This window comes from Solanum stenotomum, chromosome 8 (assembly GCF_019186545.1).
Source record: "Solanum stenotomum isolate F172 chromosome 8, ASM1918654v1, whole genome shotgun sequence".
Classification (NCBI taxonomy): Eukaryota; Viridiplantae; Streptophyta; class Magnoliopsida; order Solanales; family Solanaceae; genus Solanum; species Solanum stenotomum.
The window spans coordinates 54,099,381-54,122,770 of record NC_064289.1 but is presented as its reverse complement, the minus strand read 5'-3'; the positions used below and the strand labels follow the sequence as shown (position 1 = coordinate 54,122,770).

Here is a 23,390-nt window from a genome sequence, read left to right as displayed (position 1 = left end):
GAATGTGTAGGTAGCAAAAGTGTGCAAGTATTCGGCTGTATAAAAAAAATGAAAAAAAACCAACAAACTTTGGTCAAGATTTTCTTATAATACTTGAGGCTTGGTGTTGACTCATGTATTTGTTTATAAAAAAAACAGTATTAATGTATCCAATTATACTTGTATTGCCTAATTAACCTTTCAAATTTGATAGATTACTTATGTATCCAAATATCCTTGTATTCACAAATCACCATTTCAACTTGTGTTAATATTGGAATACAAGTATCTATGTATATAACTATTCTACTATATACAAATTTGACAATCACACAAACCTCAATATCTTTTTGTTCGTGTTCTTCTTGTACTACTTTTTTTCTATAACTATAGCCATTGTAATGTAGAAACAAATAATTCTTCAATCGAAAGCCTATAAAAATAGATGCAATATATATGTATTCAAATATGATCTTCATAAAAATGAGGAGAAAATCAATTAAGTGATATTTGATGAATTCAAAGTACAAAAATTGCTCCTAGAATCATCAAAAAGATCTTAAATTGGAAGAAATTTGGGAGAAAAATACAGAAATTTTGTGATATAGGAAGATTGATGAAAGAGAGTATTAATGAGGGTAAACATGGGGAACCAATCACATAAAACATGCCTAGACATAATCAATTAGGTGTGTAATAATAACTTTCCTATTTAATATTAATAACTTTTCTGAATATTTATATATAATTAACTTTGCTATTCATTGTGTAGTTATATCCATATAACATAAAAAAATTAAACTGTAGCTATTTATTTTAAATGTATATTAATGTTTGCCATATTTTGTAGTTTTTCCATTGAGGAATATAAGACTAAATGAAACGAAAATGAAAAGTCNTAGTTAACTTTTCTATTTATTGTGTAGTTATATCCATATAACATAAAAAAAAACGATAGCTATTTATTTTAAATGTATATTAATGTTTGCCATATTTTGTAGTTTTTCCTATATTTAAAATAGAATATGATTTGTCATGTAGAATTTTTTGACGAGGAGATTATCTTCAAGTAACTTGTATTCACCTGCATAACTACACATTATAATCAATACTTTAGTATGTAGTTAGAAGAAAAGTAACCTTCTAAAATTATAAATCTTTTACATGGTACACACGATAGTTGGTGATGAATTGAATCAAGTAAAACATGATACCAAAATACTAATACAAACTTACTACCTCGGTGTTAGTTGGTTGCATTTACATCATAGATGAAGAAGTTCTTGCTTCTGTATTAACTTGTCATAATAACTCGTTAAATTCACTAAATAATCATATACGCATCCAAACCTTATACACACCTCAATGTCAAATTATTCAGGGTCAATTATACACCTTCTTATGTAAATTAAGATTAGATATCATTCCAATACTGACAAAAAAACTCTCCTACATCTTCAAAAGCTCATCCAACCAAAGCTAAACCTAACTTCTAAAACAAAAAAAAGGAACAACTTCACCAAAAAAAATCGTCCAAACACCTCAATCTCGTCATCTCAGTACTGATAAACAATTTGCAGATATAAAAATTCTCTTGTATTTAACACTTCCATTCCAATTAAAAGATAAACTAAGCGAAGAATAAACTCATCTACATCCTCAAATACTCATCCAAATCAAAGTTAATACAAATAAAAATTCAGTGAATCGTATAAACAGCCCTATTAGTCTTTCAAAATTTGTCTTCTTGATTTGGTCACAATATACAGGTACCCTTCTCCGAAAGATCCATACATAGTTTCCAGCCCTCTCCTGGGATCTCCAAGCTTGCTTATATGGTATAGTTGTGTCATACTCTCTTAATTTTCATATAATAACTTATCATTAAGAGAATAGAGCGATTCTGGTGAAAGATCGTTGATTTTTTGTCAACTTATTAAAGTGTTTCACTTTCGAAGCACAGAGTTCAAAGTGACAGCAAAATAAATAGTAGGGAAAAGCGCAACTCTGTATGTATGGCTAGATAGCAAGCACCAAAGGAAGAAATTGAACAACGTGGGGACTAATATAGGAGAATATAACCGAAGAAGAAGCACTAAATCCGCTCATGCATAGCCTCAACAACTAACTGAATAAGAAAGATGACCATATTTTTTGTGCACATAGCACCAACATTTATGTGATTGAACAAAACTGAAGAAGAACTTAATTATGTATACAGAAGATACACTTGCAGACTGCTCAATCAAGTGATATTCATCAAGTATCTGCTTACAAAGACATCGTATGCAACCAATCAAATAGATTAATAATAGAAGTTGTCTAAGTTAGGATAAAATCATACAAGTATGAATATCATCACTATGGATAACAGGCTTCTACTTAGTAAACTAAACTTAAAATGGAAAAAGGATGAAACAACTTAATTAAGCTCAAAGGCGTCTACTTATTAAACTAAACTAAAAATTATAAAAGGACGAAACAACTTAACTATGAGTTTCTCAACCACATCATTAAATAAGGTAAAGTATTGTCCCCTTTCGTATCTGTCACTTTTATGAGTATCTTGAACTTATGTTTAGAGAATAGGTTAGATTACTTCACAATGTATACAAATCAAATTCACAGTGCTTCTACAATCATCACTACGGATAACAGGTGTCTACTTAGTAAACTAAACTTAAAATGGGAAAAGGATGAAACAACTTAATTAAGCTCAAAGGCGTCTACTTATTAAAATAAACTAAAAATTATAAAAGGACGAAACAACTTAACAATGAGTTTCTCAGCCACANAGTTGTCTAAGTTGGGATAAAATCATACAAGTATGAATATCATCACTACGGATAACAAGCTTCTACTTAGTAAACTAAACTTGAAATGGAAAAAGGATGAAACACTTAATTAAGCTCAAAGGCGTCTACTTATTAAACTAAACTAAAAATTATAAAAGGACGAAACAACTTAACTATGAGTTTCTTAACCACATCATTAAATAGGGTAAAGTATTGTCCCCTTTCGTATCTGTCACTTTTATGTGTATCTTGAACCTATGTTTAGAGAATAGGTTAGATTACTTCACAATGTATACAAATCAAATTCACAGTGCTTCTACAATCATCACTACGGATAACAGGTGTCTACTTAGTAAACTAAACTTAAAATGGGAAAAGGATGAAACAACTTAATTAAGCTCAAAGGCGTCTACTTATTAAAATAAACTAAAAATTATAAAAGGACGAAACAACTTAACAATGAGTTTCTCAGCCACATCATTAAATAGGGTAAAAGTACTATCCCCTTCCGTATGTCACTTTTATGTGTATCTTGAACCTATGTTTAGAGAATAGGTTAGATTAATTCACAATGTATACAAATAAAATTTACAGTGCTTCTACAATCCTTACTTCACCAAAGGAAACTTGCAATTTTTATTGCAATTATGGCAGCGATAGACACTATTGACAGATTCAATCTTCTTCGAACACACATTACAAAAGAGGTAGTACCAGCCAAAATAGTTATCTATTTCTATAATTCGGGCCTTCACTGTAATGAATTCTTACATTTAAAAAAAAAACTATAATTATATAGTGTAACAATCCTATTGAAATGGAAAATTACAAACAGAAGAACCAAAATAACAAAACAACCTGTAGTTTAGAGCTTCACTCAGACTCTAACAACTCCTTAATGTCCATGCGGTTCAAAAACATCTCTTCCTCAATTGGAAGGTTGTTTCTAACCCTTATCATGAAATCATCTCGACCAAAAACCAACTCTGAAAGGCAAGAATAAGCCATTATAAGAACTCAATTAAAAGTTATACAGAAAATGCAAATTTCGATATGAAAAGGAGTCACTATCAAACTATATATTATCGAAGAATTAGGGTATGAAAGGGCACAAAAATAAATTAACAGTGTAATGATCCAGAGATTAATACAAATTTAAAACACTACAGTTACAAATCAGGAAGATAAAGGAGTGGGTTAATGATGGTAGAAGGTGAAATAAAATGGAAAACGTACCTTATGAAACTTATGAACTTGGGAGGGAGAAGGTCAGAAACTCAGCCAAAAAATTCTGTGAAATAAGAAAATCAAAATAACGCATGCCTCATAAACTAACCTATTAAATTGGATAATTAAGGCAATGGTAGTGGGCTGGCTGTTTAACGGTTTGGGCTGTAGCTGAGTAATGAACTAACGTAGTCAATTGGTTAATTAAGGTGATGTTAGTGGGGGTAGGTTTTAGATGTTTTGGGCTGCAGCTAAGTAAATACTCATATTTAGTGTGATGTTTTTAATCATTTATGTATTTTTTTTAGGGAAAAAATCAGAAATAATTCAAAAAAAGGGGAAAAATAGAAAATTGCAAATGTTGGCCATTAGAGGGTGCCACATCAACAGACCTAGTTTCAGCTTTATATAGATATATAGATTGATTGATTGCAATAAGTTCTTTATAATTGTTACATATTTTCATTTTCTATTACAACAATAAAAATATTTTTTCTTTAAACTCTTCATTGTCCTCTTTAATGGTGTGTTAATGGATGAATAAAAGGAGTTTAGTATTTTTATAGGTAAAGAAATGAAGGAAAAAGTCCAAAAAATTAAGAAAAAACATTAAGAACAGGAGTAATAATAATAAAAATGTATATCATAAAGAGATGTCATCTCATCTCATCTACGTTTAGCTTTATCAAATTTTATTAAATTAAAAAAAAATTAAAATTATTTATTGAAACAGATTTGTCATTGTCACAATCTTAAGAATACTCTAAAAACGTAATACCCTATGTAGTTGGCCCTTTTTCTCATAGTCTTGGCAATAATGGGTGAGAAGCTATGGAAATTTTAGTATAGGAGAACAATAAGTTAATTTAAACGTTTTATTATCGTGGGAAATTGATAGATGATAAGTTTTTTTATAACTGATAATATAATTAAATAATCATCAAGCCAATAGTAATGAGATTATTACTCACTCTGTCTATTTTACTCACCCATTATATTAAAAATAATTGTCCAACAATTCAGTTTGAAAAACTAAGAGATAATTTATCCTTTGTTTATTTTATCTTTGATGGTAAATATGAGTATTTGATAGCTAATACATTTTTCAAAACATTAAATTTAATATATTCAAAAGACAATAGTAATTGTTTATGATTTCGTAAAATGTGTGCTAAATCAATAGCGAATAACAATTGTTGGACAAAGGGAGTATTAAATGAAGAACTATGCATGATTTTGCACATTTGTTATGGATATTTTCCTGTGATCTTTTCATTAATTAGCCACGTACATTTCAAGAAGACTTTGAATTATCCGTAATTATATTTATTAATAATTACAACATTTTATTTAACTATATTTAACATATTTAATAGAGTTAATTGGGTATATTATATAGAGAAAATGGTTAAATGAGCCCCCAATCTATTATTAGATTTCTAACTACACATTTATACTTTACGGGGTCCTATTACCCCCTGAACTATTTAAAATTGAAATTATTACCTCCCTAAATGCCTATGTGGCAAAGTGAGTATATTTCACTCTCTTTGAGAGAGTGAAGACCAAAAATAAATATTAAAACTTTATTTTTAATATTCTTTCCATTTTTTTCCCTTAATTTGTTTTTTTCTTTTTTAGTTTTAAAAAGGAAGTCAGATTAAAACACAATAATTGAAAAATCAAAACAAACAAAATCAAAAGAAAAAAAAAAGCTACAGAACAATTTGTAAACTAAGCTCCTTTCTTCTTCGGAGCTCCAAGGGTCCGACGCCACCGCATTGATGCCAGAAAATCGAGGTACATAGTTGAAGCCAACCTCAATCACACCAAACTTGAAACTCCTATGAAATTGCCAACTATATAACTCCCATCATCATAGATTTGACATGGAAATAACACAAAAAGCTTGGATAAATATCATCCAAGACAACTATCACATCTCTAATTTGTTTTCTTCTTCTTAGCAACTTAGTAGAACATTCATGTCAGCCATCAAATTTCACCATCACGATCTGGAAGTCACTACCACAAATCATAGATAGAAATCTCCTTCCCACTCTCCACAATAAAAAACTATTAAGTAAATTACTTTACATCCATTTTCAAAATCAACTAATAGTCATTCAAACTCCATTGAAATACCATTTTGAAGTTATTGTAACAAACTTTTTCAGTTAACAAAATCCATTCAAACAACTTAATTTTGATGTAAATCTCTAAAAAAAAAAGATCTCAAAATTTCATCATCGGAAAATATTCTGACGGACAATTTATTTTTTAGGTCAATTAAATTGACATTAGATCTTATCATTTATGCACCTATTCCATGACCATAAATTTAATAATAATTTTAGATTTAATAAAAAAAAGAATTTAAAAAGGGAAGAAAAAAAAATGGCATTGATGTGTTTAAGGATTTAAAGAAAAAGGAAAGAAATGTCAGTAAAAAAGGNACATCCATTTTTAAAATCAACTAATAGTCATTCAAACTCCATTGAAATACCATTTTGAAGTTATTGTAACAAACTTTTTCAGTTAACAAAATCCATTCAAACAACTTAATAATGATGTAAATCTCTAGAAAAAAAAGATCTCAAAATTTCATCATCGGAAAATATTCTGGCGGACAATTTATTTTTTAGGTCAATTAAATTAACATTAGATCTTATCATTTATGCACCTATTCCATGACCATAAATTTAATAATAATTTTAGATTTAATAAAAAAAAGAATTTAAAAAGGGAAGAAAAAAAAATGGCATTGATGTGTTTAAGGATTTAAAGAAAAAGGAAAGAAATGTCAGTAAAAAAGGTAACAGAATAAAAAAAATAAAAAATTTCACGTGTCAAACGCGTGGATTTCACTGATCAACATAAATGTGATTGTGAATTTTTAAGGAGATAATAATTTCATTTTTAAATAGTTTATGGAGGTAATAGGACCCCCGTGAAGTATAAGTGTATAGTTGGAAATCCAATAATAGGCTGGGGGCTCATTTGATCAAAATTAGAAAAAAAAAAGACTGAAAAATGAGAAAAATAAATAAATGGTGTTCAACGCTATAATGAGATGCCACATCACACACACACACACTATATATATATATATATATATATATATAACCTTCAAAGTATGAACTCCTAATTTGAATGTTAAATTACTATAATATCCCTAATTTAGGTTGTGACTTTTTCGATGAGTTGGGACTTTTTATGAAGGGTTGTGATTTTTCGATGAGTTGTGACCTTTTCAATAGTGTGACTTTTCCAAAGGGTTGTGACTTCTCGGACTAGTCATAACTTTTCAGATAAGACACAAAAAACACTTGTTCATACTACCCTTTGTTGACTATAAATAGAGGGGTTTCCTCTCATTTTTCAACCACAATTTTTTTTAATCTTCTACTCTTCTTCTTCTTACATTTTAAAAAATTAAGTGTGATTTATTGTCGTTGAGTTAGTTCGAAGTTTAGTGGAATATGAGATATCAATATTATAATGAAGTTAATCGTTCTATCCTAAAAGGGAATGATAACGTCGACTACTTCAGGAAATATATGAATTTAACATGATGTAGTCTAAATTTATTTGTTTTCGTTAACAATTTCACTTGTGATGTAAATATATTCTTCGGAACATCTTTTTACAAAATTATTAAACTTCTCAAGAGTTAGAGAATTGTCTCAATTTGTTTTTTTTTATGCTCAAGACAAAAGAATGACTTTATTTATCAATGTTACTTATGTGATTTAGAATGTTAGAAAGTTTGCTTCAAAATAGTTATTACTATATAAAATTTACCCTTTTGTTCTACTTATTTACTATTTCTTAATATTTCAGTATTTTAGAAGAAGAAAAGTTCATATGACGAATGTATAATCAAGTTAACAAGATCTTAAAACTTCAAAATATACTATATTATTTTGAATTGGTCCGAGTTGTTCTTTTTTTTTAAAAAAAAATCTCACAATAAATGTGAATATATGTGAATCATTTAAAATTTATCATTTACAAAATAAATTTTATATTCAAAAATATGGAATAATCATTTTCATTTTGTCCCTACACTAAATTAAAATCTAAGAACTATAAAAAAAAAATAGTAACATTACTTAAAAGTCCTATTTATTTATGTAAGTATAAAATTTATTAGAAATACAATTATTGCACATTAATTCTTTAGTTATAACATTATAAATTCTCTTAGTTATTACTAATTATTGCAAACGTTATTCACACTCTTTAACATTGTTTAGTTATAATATTATGAATTCTCATAGTTATTACATTAATTATTTCTATCTTTCATCTTTTATTACATTAACTTTTGAACAATAATGTTTCATATTATTATACCGTCCCTATATATGAGGTAAAACAATGTTGTTATTTTCTTGGACGAATCATGCTTGGTTGAATAAATTGAAAATCGTTTACAAGTACATGAACTATATCTTTGTTGGGTGTAAGATAAACATGTGATCATATTTATGATTTCACAGATTGAATATATTCTTCAATTTTAATTTCTAGTTTTTTCAGTAAAAAAAAGGAAAATTTTCTCAGTTAACTATGGATAGTCAGATAGTTATCTTTGCTTTATGTACACAATCAATCGAGAAGTCAAATATGAGAACCAACAACAAGAACGTCATCTATTATGTTATAACTTCTGAAATAAAAATTAATAAAATAATTAGTTCTAAAAAATAATATCTAGTTGTTCTCTTCACATGTTCATATGACATCTAAACAGTTTAACGTGGAATAAACGTGCAAAGCACATCTGGTTAGATGACACGAAAAATATACAAAAAACAACATCTATAAGGTAATATTACTAAGATCGACTAATTACATGATTGAACCTCATCAAATTATTTAAATAAATATATGCATTATTGCATTTAACTAATAAAATTTTTCATTGACCATCTCCATAGGTTCGCATGAATAAGATATATATATATATATATATATGACGATCCACATGGAATATTCATAAAAGAATCTATAATATTATTTTGTGCAAAACTTATTATTCAAATCTTTGCTTAAATAAGCAATACTATTTACTATAACATATATTCTTTGAATTGATAAACACGTNCGGGCCGGTTCTCGGACCGGTCGCGGGCCGGGGCGGGCCGACCCGGTCCCCCTGCCACCCCTAAAACACGTGCAACACACGTGTCGAAAAAACTAGTATATATATATATATATATAATTGATTGCAAACTCAATTGTATTTCATGATGTGTAAAAAGTAAAATATCATGCTTAAATAAATTTGCGACATTCACTTGAGGCACCGAAGTCAAAAGCTATTAAAGTTTATGTTGTCACAATCTGATTTCTCAAAGAAAATTGAATTGTAGTCATATTTGGCTCAAACAAATAAGATAAAAATATACTGAAAATAATAGCAAGTCATCAACAAAATATGTAAAAAGAAAATTAAAATAAATTGTTACGTACATTTCTTGACTTCTTCTGCTCAATGCTTCTACAAATTTCCTGAACATGAAATTGGAGGAATTTATATATTCTCTAATACTCTTTAATCTTTACACAAAAACTATAAAGCTGGGGAAATTGAAAAGCCAAAGGTCTGATTATTAATTAGCATTATTTAGTAGTGTAGTACGTGGGATGAAGCAGTTTTTTAGGCTTTATTAGAAACTGCTATCACGTGGACTTACTGTTAGCATTAATGTTTGTTATTGGCGTTACTGTTAGTTATCCATAGTATGTTTTGTTAGGATTTTTTTTTTTATATATACATTTTATTATTTTTATATTTATTTAATTAATAAATTATGAATTTTAAAATGCAAAAAGAAATAAAAAAATATGAATGCTGGTCATAGAGAGGTGTAACATCACCTTCTCTATATTTAACTTTATATATATATATTCTTCAATTACAAAAGTCTCTTTGGGAGGAATCTTTTTCTATTTTTTTAAAGCATCAAAACATACATAAAATCATATATATATATATATATATATATATAATGCTAGATAAAAAAGAAGTGATGTGGCACCTCTCAATGGCCAAGGATCCTATTTATCTTTTTGTGATTTTTTTGACATTTTTTCTAATTTTCTTCAATTATTTTATTTTATAAAACCATCTCCTTAATTCATACCTCTTCAATTACATAAATTTAAATATTAGTTAATTTAGTAATATATATATAACTCCTAATCTTTCATATTCATAACCTTCAAATTATTTAATATACAAATTTAAAACTCCTAAATATTACACTTATAAAAACCTACTTTGAGACTTGTATGATGATTATTTTATTTTCATTTTTCTTATTCTTCATCTTTTGTCTCTTTGATTGGTTAATTTTTTGTCTTCTTTGATTCGATTTTGCAGGAGAGATGTATAATGAAGAATGTTAGATATATTTGCATAGTTTGATTTTACAAGGTAAAATGATTTGACATGTCTAATACTTATAGTTATCACTTTTTTTCTATTGTAATTATACATTTAATATTATATTTTTGGATTCTTGATGACACAAATCATGAATATTTTTATAGAAAAAATAATTTGTTTTTTTTTTCTTTTGCTTCACTTTGTAGTTTCTTGAGATTTTTTCTTTGCTTATTGCTGTAGTTTCTAAAGACTCTGATTGTTTTTACTCTCTTCGTCCCTTTATAAATTTTGGAGTATTGAATTATGTTATGTTGAGAATATGATCCTTCTTTCCTCTTTAAATCATAGCTAAATATTCTTTAATATTTTTGCTTGATTAGCTATATAATCAAGAAAATGCAACATTATGAGATATTGTTGTTATTGTTAGTACTCCAGCCAAATCTCCAATGCAACAAGAGATGATTGGTTCCTTAGCTACTTAGTTAATTGGAAAATCGTCAGTATATTTTATTTTTACTGATCTGAAATTCAATTTCGTCTAACGATCTCTTTCTGCCACTAGCTATAAAATTGTTATACAAATATATAATAGAGATAAGTAACAAAAAAAAGTAATATGTCAAATCTCAATATAAAGTATAATAAAATACTAAATATTGCACAATATATATATATATATATATATATATATAAATAAGAGAGAGAATGAAAAGAATCCTCAATTGAAATATGAAAAATCATGCAATTCAATTAAAAAATAATTCATTAACAATATGAGCCATTAAGAACCAACACGATATTATATATTAATTTTTGAAAAAACTATCATCAAACTAATTATTTTTCTTATATAGCTAAGAATCAAATAAACTGATTCCTCTTAAAATTTCATATGGCATATGTCACAATCACATAACAATGATATGGTAAAAATACATAATTTTAACCCTACATTCTTAATTATATTCTTTAGATATAGAAATTATTTATAAGTCAAAAAGTTGTTTCACAATTTTGAGAATTCAATTAACAAAAAATCAACTATTTTATTTTATAACATCCGCAACATTGCTTTTTTTGACAAAATTTAAATTTTTTCTATTCCTTTGATTAAATTTTTGATTCTATGCCCCTTTTTAATTTGTTTTTAATTAATTTTTCCCTTAATAAATTTCTCTCCTATAATATAAAATAAGAGAATATATATATATATATAAGGTAATGCAAAATATATTTTTCAAAATAATAGTAATTATTAAAAGTAATGTTTATTAGTAGAAGCATATTCAGTGACATTTAATTAATTTGAAATTTCTAAAATAGATAAACAGAGAATATGTCATATAATAAAATTAAACCATAAAAAATGGTGGAGGAATTTTCTTAAACGTACTTCTGTTTATTAAAAAAAATGTATTTTTTTTTTTTTACTTTTTCTCTTATTTTTATCTATTTATTTATATTTAAGTTTTATCCTAAACTCACACCCTTCATCTTTCATATCCTCTATACTTAATTAGTACTCCCTCCATTCCCTATTAATTGAATTTTTGAGGCATTTTCCATTTTTCAAATTAACTTAATTGTTCAATCTTCAAGACTATTTTTAAAATATTCTTCCAATTTTACCCTTCATTTGGATTTTCAAGGTGATGACTTCAATAAATTTGACAATAATTAATAAGGGTAAAAATGGAAAATTATGTTCAATTTATGTCTTAATCTACTTTTCTTAAAGGCTGTGAAACACCTCAAAAATTTAATTAATATTGAATTGAGGGAGTACTTATTAGTAATATCCATAACTTCCAACTTTATACCTTCATAACCTCTAATTACTTAATGTTCAAGCTTGTGACATCTTAAAATCACATCAAAATAATATTTCTATCCAAATATATTTGTTTTGAGCTTAATTGTCCTCTACTTTAATTTTATAGTGCAAAAGCTATCGACAAAGACTACTTTGTGTAATTGTTTTTATTTCTAATAAGGAGGATACAAAATAAGATATATAAAAGAGCAAAATTGATTTGGATTTTTTTTATTTATGAAATTATAAGAGCAAGATCATTAATAAAAGTTAGCATAAAAAATTATTCTTGAAAAACATTAAAATGTGTTTGTGGATACACTTAGCGGTGGAAGATAATCAAAATTATTATGAAGTTATTTTTAAATTTTCAATAAAATATGAATAATGAAAAATATAAGAAAAATTAATTAAGAGAATTCATTTTTGATATTTTGCATAAATTAGTAAAAATCTAAAGTCAAGCTATCTTGATTATGTTAAGATACGATGCCAATTGTTACTGTTTTTAAAAATATATATAAATTAGTAAAAAAATTAAAGACAAGCTAACTTGATTCTTTTGAGATAGGATGCTAATTGCAACTATTTTCTTAGTGGAATTAAATAAGTAAAGATGAAAAAATGAAAAAGAAAATAAGAAAAATGGGAGAATCGAAAAATAGTGTTGGAATAAATTCAAAGAAATGTCATTCATCCTCCTTTATAATTATTCTAAATATTTGCTTAACTTTTTCTCTTACAATTTAATTATATGAAAATATTATTTATCATTAACAATTATAAATATTCCTATTATTTGTGAACAATTTTTTTTATATTTACCTTATTTTAAGAAAATCCAAGAGTCTAATTATAAGCTTTTATTAGATATTATACGAACTTTTTTTAATCTTTATAACATAAAGCTTTTTATCATTCTTTTATAATTGCTCATTTATTACGTGTTTTATCATGTATTTTAACCACAATATATAACAACAATATATTATTTTTTTGTTATTTCTATATCACCAAAAATTATTTTGCAGAAGATCATGTATCACCCATTTCTTTTCCAAAGAATCTACATATGAGAAAAATCTTTAAATTTTAATATACAATTGAAGTACTCTTTTAAGTCTTCAAATTATAGGTAGCTTATCTATTACAAATATTTTTTCATATTTCTAAGAGCGTATTTGGATGTGTTACTATTTTAATTTTTTTTGACATTTTTTAAAAAAAATTTAAAAGACTAAAAGACACACTTTAAAATTTTTACAAAATATCAAAGCTGACCATATTTAATTTTGAGAACTCATTCAAATGGATAATAAAGTCATAAATTCTTAATTATTATATTATATTATAACTAACATAAAAGAATAGGTGCTATTCAACCAAAAATAAAAATAGGTATTAGACAATGTTAATTTAAGGATTTTGTTTTGATAAAATCAATTCATGAATCAAGTTAAAATTACAAATCTAAATGTTAAAATTTGTTATTTAATATATTTAAATTTAAAAATTAAAAAAAAATTAAAACTTTTATACACCGCGCGTGGCGAGGCTAAGTTTACTAGTTAATTATAAAAGTAAGTATGACAATTGATTGCTACAAAGTTTATGATGAATCCATCTTATCCTTGGCAAATTAATGCAAAAATTTCAGATTCTTAAAAGAATTCTTTTCAATAAAAAAAATTTTTGTTCAATAATAATGTAACAAAATAGTTTTTTCAAAATTATTTCTATAAGTTCCTGGAATTTTTCTATATGTTCCTCTTGAAGAGGGAAAATTTTATACAACAAAAAAGAGTTTTTTTCTTAAAAAAATAAAATAAAAAATTTAGTACATCAACTCAAATCAACATGTTCAGTAAATAATACAACAAAATATTTGTTTTAGATTAAAGGATCTTACAACTTTAATTGAATTTGAATAGAGATAGATAATTCAGTTATTCTTTTCAATGTGTCCTATGATTTAGGAGCATTTTTTTAGGAAGAGTATAATGTTGTTAGCTACCATTAAAATCTGAATTTTAAAAAACCGTAAAAGTATTTAAGAAATAGTAAAAATTAGATATTTTGTATTTTTTCGTTATTTTTTTTTTAGTGTTTGCAATTTTAATTTTAATAATTCATAAATTTTGTTTTTGGTGTTGACGGCGCGTTTTCACCTCTCCTATTATATATAGATTATTATTATTATTATTATTATTACTTCCTCTGTCCAATTTATGTGACTTACTTGTCAATTTTTTCTTTTATAGTTGTCCCTAATTACTTGTTCATTTGGACAAATCAAGAAAAGGCAATTTTTTTACCTATTATACCTTCAATTAAATGACTAATTACTTTGAAAAATGCAAAACTTTTCATCCACTTCACAATTAATAGGGATAAAATGGNTCAAGAAAAGACAATTTTTTTACCTATTATACCTTCAATTAAATGACTAATTACTTTGAAAAATGCAAAACTTTTCATCCACTTCACAATTAATAGGGATAAAATGGTAAACTCACTATGTCATTAATTGATTTCTTAAGGTGGGTCAATTCAAAAATGGACAAGTAATTAGGGACAGAAGGAGTAACAATTTAACTATAAAATATTTCACACAAATTTCTATCATTCATTTTGGATCACAAATTTTAAAAGTCTTTTTATCTTTCTATAACTCCGTGCCGAATCAAACTATGTCACATGGTGGTAGGCAATTTGGACAAGTTGTCTGGTAATAGGCCCGGTAACGAAAATTAGCCTTTTGCTACCTTTGAATTGTTAACATTTATTAATTCAAGGAACATTATTGGATGCAATCTGTCCACCAACCCCATTACTTATTGAAGATGATGATGATGATGTTGAACTATTAAATAAGTTGGGAATTGAAGTTTTTGTGGTCCAGGTTGGTTTGTCCACCATCATTGATTTGATTTGCTGCTTTAATTTCTGAAAAACAAATTAGTTTTTAGATGAATCATATTCATGGAAGAGTAGTATATAATATGTTTAATTTGGAAGAAAAACTGTTGGTCATTTAAGTTTTCTAATCAAACAACTAGTCTATTTCTTAACCAATTTTTGGCCAAACTAGAGCTAATACCAAAAATAGGTTGATAATAAAGGTGTATTCATATTTCTCCAATCTCTTTTTTAGCTCTTCCAATCATTTTTGGCTGTGTTTAGCATCGAAATGAAAAGCAAGCTAATACTACAAGTTTCATTCACTCTTTTTTAGACAAGATGTTTGAAAATGGAGTTGACGAGGAAGAACGACCACCATGTTCTGATTCATTGTTGCATAAGGTGAGATGTTTGCTAAAATTATACACAACCAATTGCCACAACTTTGATCAAATAATATTTCTTTTTGTCTCCCCTAATTATCAAAGTTGGCTAACATAGAAATTGTTATACTACTACTAGTAGTGTCTCTACTTCTTTCATATGGTTGTTGATGCAAGCTGTTGAAGATTATGTGAAGAAGGTGGACGGATTTGTTTTGTCAGAAATTCAAGTCAAGGGAGAGATTTGTTGGATAGTAGTTGCACTGAATTTCTTACCATAAATAGGTTTTTCTTTTAGAAAAAAGTTTTGGAGTGACTAGTCTTTTTCTCGTAGGAAAATGTTTATGATTTTATAAATAGAGGCTTGTTCCTCCCAATTTAATCAGCATTCACAATGTAGTCATAGGGGCTTTGAGGGTTTTGGTTAGGGGGAGAATTTGTGGGACACAAGTTTGATACGTTATCACTTGTGTGAACCTCATGTATTTCGAGTGAATTAGTTGAGGTTATTTCTCTCTATATTTTGTACTCTCATATTTATAGTGGATTGTTCATCTCCTTTGTGGACGTAGGTCGATTGACTGAACCACGTTAAATCATTGTGTCTTTTGATGTATTTCTCATTTGTCTTCTAATTCGTGGTCTATCGAGCTTTGCTTTGTTAGCTTCCACATTACACCTAATTATTGTCGATCCTAACAGATTCCTTTGAAAACTTATGCTATTGCATCCTTTTGCACATAGGTTCATCCTGGAAAACCTCCTTTACTCACATGGCAGCGGAAGTTAAATTCTTCAGCAAGTACCCCTACATCTTTTGCTCCTAGCATTCGAGAAATTTTGCACATGGTAGTATTCACTCAGAAAACATTTCCATTTTCCCCATACTTTGTTCTTGTTGTGCTTTTAGCTGCATTAGAAATCTTCAAACATTATATTCTTACGCATATATTTGTGCTACTCTAGGTAGGTGAAACATAAAAGTTTGCCATAATTTTGTTGCATAAGACAATCTTTTTCTTAATATAATCTCTTCTCAAGTAAGGTAATTGTCGTTTTATTTTTTGTGGATAGCTTCCACTTGGTCTAAGGTTGTGGAGGCATATACATGAAGAAGCTGCAAAAGGAACGGTAATGTGTGATACATATTTCCCATATTCTAATGTTTCATTACTTGGCAGACCATATGAATGGTGTACTTATCCTCATCATTGTCCTCCAATTTACTTTTTCAGCCCTCAATCATGGATCCGTACAACAAGCGTCTTCTCTCATGTTATCATGGCGTTCCATTAGGTGGTATTGGGTGAGTTTTCCTATTGTTTGTGTCAATCAGTTGGGAAGTATGGGGAGTCGATGAAAACGGTTTTTGTAGCTTAAGAGTAGAAATCATCAAATTGAAAAATAATGAACTGTGTAATACAGTCTGCAACACTCATTCTGATTAAGGTTAGTCGACGGAGTTTCAGTTTCATAGTAAATAACTTCATCAAGTATTAAGGTTCTGGACCACTAACAGCCTACAAAAAATGCAAATGGCAGTATTTACGATTTATTATCTAAATATAGAATTGGAAAAGCAAATGCGACCTTGTTTTCCATTGATGGATAGTTGAATTGGTATATAATTACATTGAACTTTACGCTTGATTGTTACTGCTTAGGTTATGACCTTAATAATAGAATCATCAATCTGCAGTGCAGGAAGTATTGGAAGAAGTTTGAGAGGTGAATTTCAACGCTTTCAATTATTCCCCAGAAAATGTGAAGACACACCTATTCTAGCAAACCAGTTTTCAGTAAGAAATTCATTTAATATTAGCTTTTTTATTCTTTGTTTCTTACATTTCTAATTAGCCAGCAACAGAACCTTATTGCCGTGCTACTGCAATGTTATAAATGCATAATCAGAAACTCCAAAGTGGTCTACGCTTTCTTAACATATGACTCATTAATGCAAAAATAGTTGTTGATAAGTAGGCAATCCTAAAGGTCTGAAGAAGTAACGACAAATTCCTGTAATAAGGAAAATGTCATTTTTGTGGGAAGTCATTTAATAGTTTTGTATTTCTCCTTCTACAGATATTCATTGCTCGCCCTGATCGAGAAAAGTTTTCAACCGTGCTGTGCTCCAGAGGTCTCGAAGAGCTCAAGTAAGTAGCCAGCTTAACTGGTGTAGAGCATCAATCGAGACACAAAGGCTCCAGTTGAATTCTAGTGCTCTAAAAACATTATAAAATGATACTGAATTAGCTAGTGATACAGAACGGATGAATCATGGAAATGGAAGCTAGATGGGGAGAACTGCACATATCATGCTTTATACCCAAGAGCGTGGACTGTATATGATGGTATCATGTGCTGATAAATCAAACGTCAAAAGTCTAAAACTCTTATCTAATTCAAAACTAATAAAATGATAAGTTAAATTATTCATCAAGCAGGTGTTCCAGATCCTGAACTCAGCATTGTTTGTCGTCAGCTTTCACCATTTATTCCACATAATTACAAGGACAGCAGCTTCCCAGTCACTGTATTCACATTTACGGTACAGTAGTTTTAAGCGTGTAGAAGACATTATACTAATATCTTGACTTGTCTTGACTTTCTTATATGTTAAATCTTGCTCATGAAAATTTATGCAGCTTTCTAACTCAGGGAAGACTGATGCTGATGTGACATTACTTTTCACATGGGCTGTATGTCGAAATTTCTTTGTTTCTAGTAGAAGCATTCCTTATTGTTTCAAATGAATGTTTTTCATGAATTTTCTGTGTAACTTATTTCAGCATGTTTACTATCTTATCTTCAGAATTCAGTGGGTGGTATATCAGAGTTCTCTGGTAGACATGTTAATAAAAAGATTTTGTAAGAACATTTCCTACTTCAACTTCAATTAACATTGAGCGTCTGACGGAATCAGTTTGGTTTGGTTGCTAATTGTATTGGATGATTCATTTGACCAATATGCATTGGCTCTTTGTAGGATGGAAGATAGTGTGCATAGCATCCTCCTCCATCATAAGTATGTTTTGTGTAAAACGCCCTCTAGTCTATAGCAACATTTTTTTTCCCCATGGCTTGATAGTTCTGTTTTTCTAATACAACTGTATTTTCCATTCAGCACTTCAGATGGACTCCCTCCAGTAACCTTTTCCATTGCAGCTCAAGAAACTCCTGATGTCCATGTCTCGGAATGTCCATGCTTTTCGATTTCTGGAGAGTCTGAGATTATGACAGCAAAGGACATGTGGAGGGAAATTGAGGAGGTCAGTTTGGTTCATGCATATAAGCAACATCATCACATATAACATTTAAATTCCAACTTCTTAGCTCCTTTCAAGACCTTTTTCCTAATTCTAAATGATTATAATGAATGAGTATTAACCTTATGTCTTATTCTTTATTCCTAATTTCTTTTCAGTTTTTTGATTTTGCAGCACGGTTCATTTGATCATCTTAAGGATGCTAAGACCTTGGTAACTTCAGTAAAAGGATCATCTATTGGAGCTGCTTTAGCAGCATCTGTTAAAGTTCCATCTGGTGCTGTCCGGACAGTAACTTTTTCACTTGCGTGGGACTGTCCAGAAATAAGATTTCCCGGAGGCAAGACTTACCACAGGTCATAAAACAGCTCTTGTTTCTAGAATATTACATTTAAATTATTCATTGCTAAAACTTTTGGACATTTAATGTTGTCTCAGACGATATACAAAATTCTATGGTGTTCAAGGTGACGGTGCAGCTAGTATTGCCCATGATGCCCTCCTAGGTAATAATATCATTTATGAAATAGTAATGCATGTATTTTGGCCTTTCCAGTATTGGTGTAGTATTTATGTTTTGGCATTCTTTAACAGCTGGGAGAACCTACTCAACTAATTTACTCATTAAAGTTATCATAAAACAACAAAACTCAATTTGACAGATATGGCCCTGAATGACTAGTGATCTGCAAACAGTCTATGTTTTATAGTCATCCTAATTTTATCGACCGTCTGTCTTTAAATTAGAACATAACAATTGGGAGCATGAGATTGACAAGTGGCAGAAACCAATACTTGAAGACACAAGTCTGCCAGAATGGTGATATATAGATTTAACAAGCTTTTTCCTTAGGGTATATACAGATCACTGAAGTTTCTAAATAATTTTCTGAAGTGCTAATCATTTGCCTCAGGTACCGCATCACTCTTTTCAATGAGCTCTATTATCTTAATGCTGGTGGCACAATTTGGACAGGTAATGGGAAAGGAAAATCTGTTGGAATTTTGTGTTATTGTGTCTGATTAAGGCCACGTTTTAATGTCACAGATGGGTCCTTACCAATTCAAAACTTTGGAACCATCAGGGAGAGAGCGTTTTCCCTTGAAAAGACAAAATCAGACTCTGAGGAAACGTTAAAGTTGGACGAAAAAAATGAGACTTATATGGGATTACTTTCTAGGATGAAATCTACTGTTAACCAACTTCAGACTCCGGTGACTTCAAACTGTGCTTTTGGTACTTATCTACTTCAAGACGGAGAGGAGAATATTGGCCAGTTTCTTTATCTTGAAGGAATTGAATATCACATGTTTAATACGTATGATGTCCATTTTTATGCATCATATGCGCTATTAATGCTCTTCCCAAAACTTGAGCTGAGCATCCAAAGAGACTGTGCAATGGCGGTAATGATGCATGATCCATCTAAAATGAAAATTATGAGTGATGGAACATGGGTCTCCAGAAAGGTTCTTGGAGCTGTCCCTCATGATATTGGACTTAACGATCCATGGTTTGAAGTTAATGCATACAATTTCTTCAACACAGACAGATGGAAGGACTTAAATTCGAAATTTGTCCTTCAAGTTTATAGGGATTTTGTTGCTACCGGTGATAAAATTTTTGGAAAAGCTGTTTGGCCATCGGTATACATAGCTATAGCATATATGGATCAGTTTGATAAGGATGGCGATGGCATGATAGAAAATGAAGGGTTCCCTGATCAAACGTACGATGCATGGACTGTTAGTGGTGTGAGCACATATAGTGGAGGGCTCTGGGTAGCAGCTGTACAAGCTGCCTCGGCAATGGCTCATGAGTTCGGTGATGCTGCAGCTGCTGATTACCTTTGGGCTAAGTTTCAGAAGGCAAAGTCTGTATATGAAAAGTTATGGAATGGTTCTTACTTTAATTATGATAATAGTGGTCGAAGATCAAGTTCTTCAATTCATGCTGATCAGTTGGCTGGTCAATGGTGAGTTATTTCTTCATCTTACTGGGAAAGAGGAACTAGAGGCTCTAAACTGAAGAACTATTTCTGAATTTAGAGAAAAGAACACGTACAAATATGTTGCGCTTTTCATATGGTTGATAGAGTCAGTATTGATGATAAATTGGAACTTGTGCCATTGAATCTGTTGCTCGTTACTTTTTTTTCTTATACTCATTTGGTTGTGATTTCATAGGTATGCTAGAGCGAGTGGTCTTTCACCTATTGCTGATGAAGAGAAGATAAGAACAGCTCTGAAGAAAATCTATGATTTCAATGTATTAAAGCACAAGGGAGGGATGTGTGGGGCTGTAAATGGGATGCTACCAAGTGGAAAACCTGATATGTCAGCTCTGCAGTCAAGAGAAATATGGACAGGAGTTACGTATTCTCTTGCTGCTAATATGATACAAGAGGGCTTGGTGGACATAGCATTTCAAACTGCGAGTGGAATACACTCGACAGCTTGGTCAGATAAAGGTCTTGGGTAAGTTTTTCTTCTTTTTTGTTTTTGGAAATTCCTCTCTTTTGCTTAGAAGTTATCATTTTTGAGGCTGGAGGGTTCTCATTAACTAAAAATACTGGTGAGGCTCGGGGTCCAGATAAGATGAGGCTTTCTGAGAGCTAATGTTTGAACAAAAAATCTATTTAGCCATTCAGTTAGAAAACTACTAACATAAAGAACAAATTTATAATCTGGATGCTAAAGATTGCGGCCATTTAATTATGTCATTGATGGTTTTCTTTGGCAAGACATTAGCAAGAGCTTTGTTTGCCTATTGTGTTATATATCTCTGTCGTTAAGGGAGAGGAAGTTAACTTTTTGATGTTGCCAAATCATGATCCATATAACTTATAACTGCCCTGATATCATGACCAGAGAAGAGGATAGAAAAGGTTTGTTGTATTTTTTCTTTGTAATTGTGGCTGGTTATCTCCTCTCAATTACTGTCCTCATTTCTCTAAAGATTGGACTATGCAAGAGGATATGATCCGGTAACTAGTAGATTATCAACAACTCTCCGCATCCTTCTTCTCAATGGTGGAATTCAATGTCCCAAAACCGACATCCTTGTATAGCAACATATATCAAGCATCATCATTCATTCATCAAGTTAGTAGTTATAGATTGATCATATGTATCATTGAGCATCACCATTTAAGGAGCCTTACTACTTGCTAGATGCCTTTGTTTGCTTTATGTTTACCGAAAAAAGGGTACAATTGAATTATATGAGGTCAAGGACATGTGTCTTAGCTTAACTTGTTATTGGTAATTAGTAGTTACATATCTTGATAATGGTAAAGTAAAAAGGGGATAAATATAACGAAGATAGTAAATGAAAGCCTTCGATGATGAGTTTGTGTTGTATCTCCGGTGTTGTTTGAGTATCTGAAGCCTTAGACCTGAGAACAATATTGTAGATAAATGCTATAAGACAAAGACTTGACATTAACCCATAGAAAAACTCCACTCATCCACAAAGTACTACGACCAACAGGCGTTGTCTTGGAAGTGTTGTTAGTAGTGCCAACCAATATCCCTATGCTACATTCAGAATATTCGTATGATGATATCTAGCGTATCCATAATTTAAGTTATTGTTCATGTGTATGTGCAGGTTTGGTTTCCAAACGCCGGAAGGGTGGAACACATATGATCACTATAGAGCACTGTGTTATATGAGGCCGTTGGCGATTTGGGCAATGCAATGGGCTCTATCAAAACCAAAGCTTCACAACCAGGAGATGAAGCAGATGAGTAGTAGTCTAAGTGAGAATTCTTCCTATGTAAAACAGGATGCAGGATTTCAAGAGGTTGCTCGCCTTCTCAAGTTACCAAAAGAACAAGCTTCAACAAGTTACATTCAGTCGTTGCATCAGTTTCTTTGTAACAAATTCTCAATTTGACTCAAAACATCATTTCCTTTCCCAATTATTTGTGAAAAGACTCAAATATGTCATCCAACTTTGAGAAAAGACTCGTTATGTCATCTGTTAAAAGTTTGGATTGTCCATATCATTACCATTTGAAAAAAGGTTCATCCATGCTATTATTTTTATCTCCGGCTTTGCAAAACCATTTTTTTACCTTTACAAGCCCCAAACAACTTTGAACACTTTTCACTTTGAGTTTTGGATCAAATGTAATGTTTTTGTTTTTTTCTTCTTAAGAACACCAAGAACACGTGAAGAACATCAAGAACTCTCAAATTTTCAACTTATTTAATTCTTCACAAAATCAACTCAAATTTCAAGAGTAGCTTCACTCCAAACTAGATACCAAAATTCAATATCTTTTGAGCTCGAATTCAACCTAACTTAATAAGACACACTTTAAATTTCTTCAAGCTACACGACTCCAAATCACTTGAAATTTTGAACATAGACTCAAAACAACACTAGTTAACAAAGATCTAGTGCCAAAACGACAACAAAAACACGAATCAAAGCAGGTTTTCAAATTTTTGGGACTGATTTCCATTTTTTTTTAACACAGGTGGTATTTATTTTAACTCCACAATTGATTTTAGAATTTTGACTTTTTTTTTTTAAAAAAAAACAAAAAATTAATGACATGGTCAAATTATAATTGATCACATGTAAAAAATAGTTTTGCAAAACTGAAGTT

The 23,390-nt window shown here is 29.6% G+C and overlaps 1 protein-coding gene across 2 annotated transcripts; it reads left to right on the top strand.

Annotated features, from left to right (window-relative positions):
- The first annotated feature begins 14,999 nt into the window (after positions 1 to 14,999).
- LOC125872895 (uncharacterized) lies at positions 15,000 to 22,766 on the top strand. 2 transcript variants are annotated; one of them, XM_049553688.1, is made up of 20 exons: positions 15,020 to 15,119; positions 15,453 to 15,520; positions 16,246 to 16,350; positions 16,576 to 16,632; positions 16,737 to 16,807; positions 17,201 to 17,300; positions 17,584 to 17,654; positions 17,767 to 17,852; positions 17,946 to 18,049; positions 18,147 to 18,200; positions 18,314 to 18,369; positions 18,488 to 18,526; positions 18,626 to 18,770; positions 18,942 to 19,123; positions 19,206 to 19,273; positions 19,515 to 19,587; positions 19,682 to 19,743; positions 19,816 to 20,743; positions 20,955 to 21,245; positions 22,381 to 22,766. In XM_049553688.1, exons 2-20 carry the CDS (start codon positions 15,458 to 15,460, stop codon positions 22,667 to 22,669), a joined length of 2,844 nt encoding a protein of 947 aa, XP_049409645.1. In that variant the 5' UTR covers positions 15,020 to 15,119; positions 15,453 to 15,457; the 3' UTR covers positions 22,670 to 22,766. The 2 variants fall into 2 exon arrangements, with proteins under 2 accessions (XP_049409646.1, XP_049409645.1); XM_049553689.1 differs by lacking the exon at positions 15,453 to 15,520 and having other exon boundaries at positions 15,000 to 15,119.
- Positions 22,767 to 23,390: the final 624 nt, after the last annotated feature.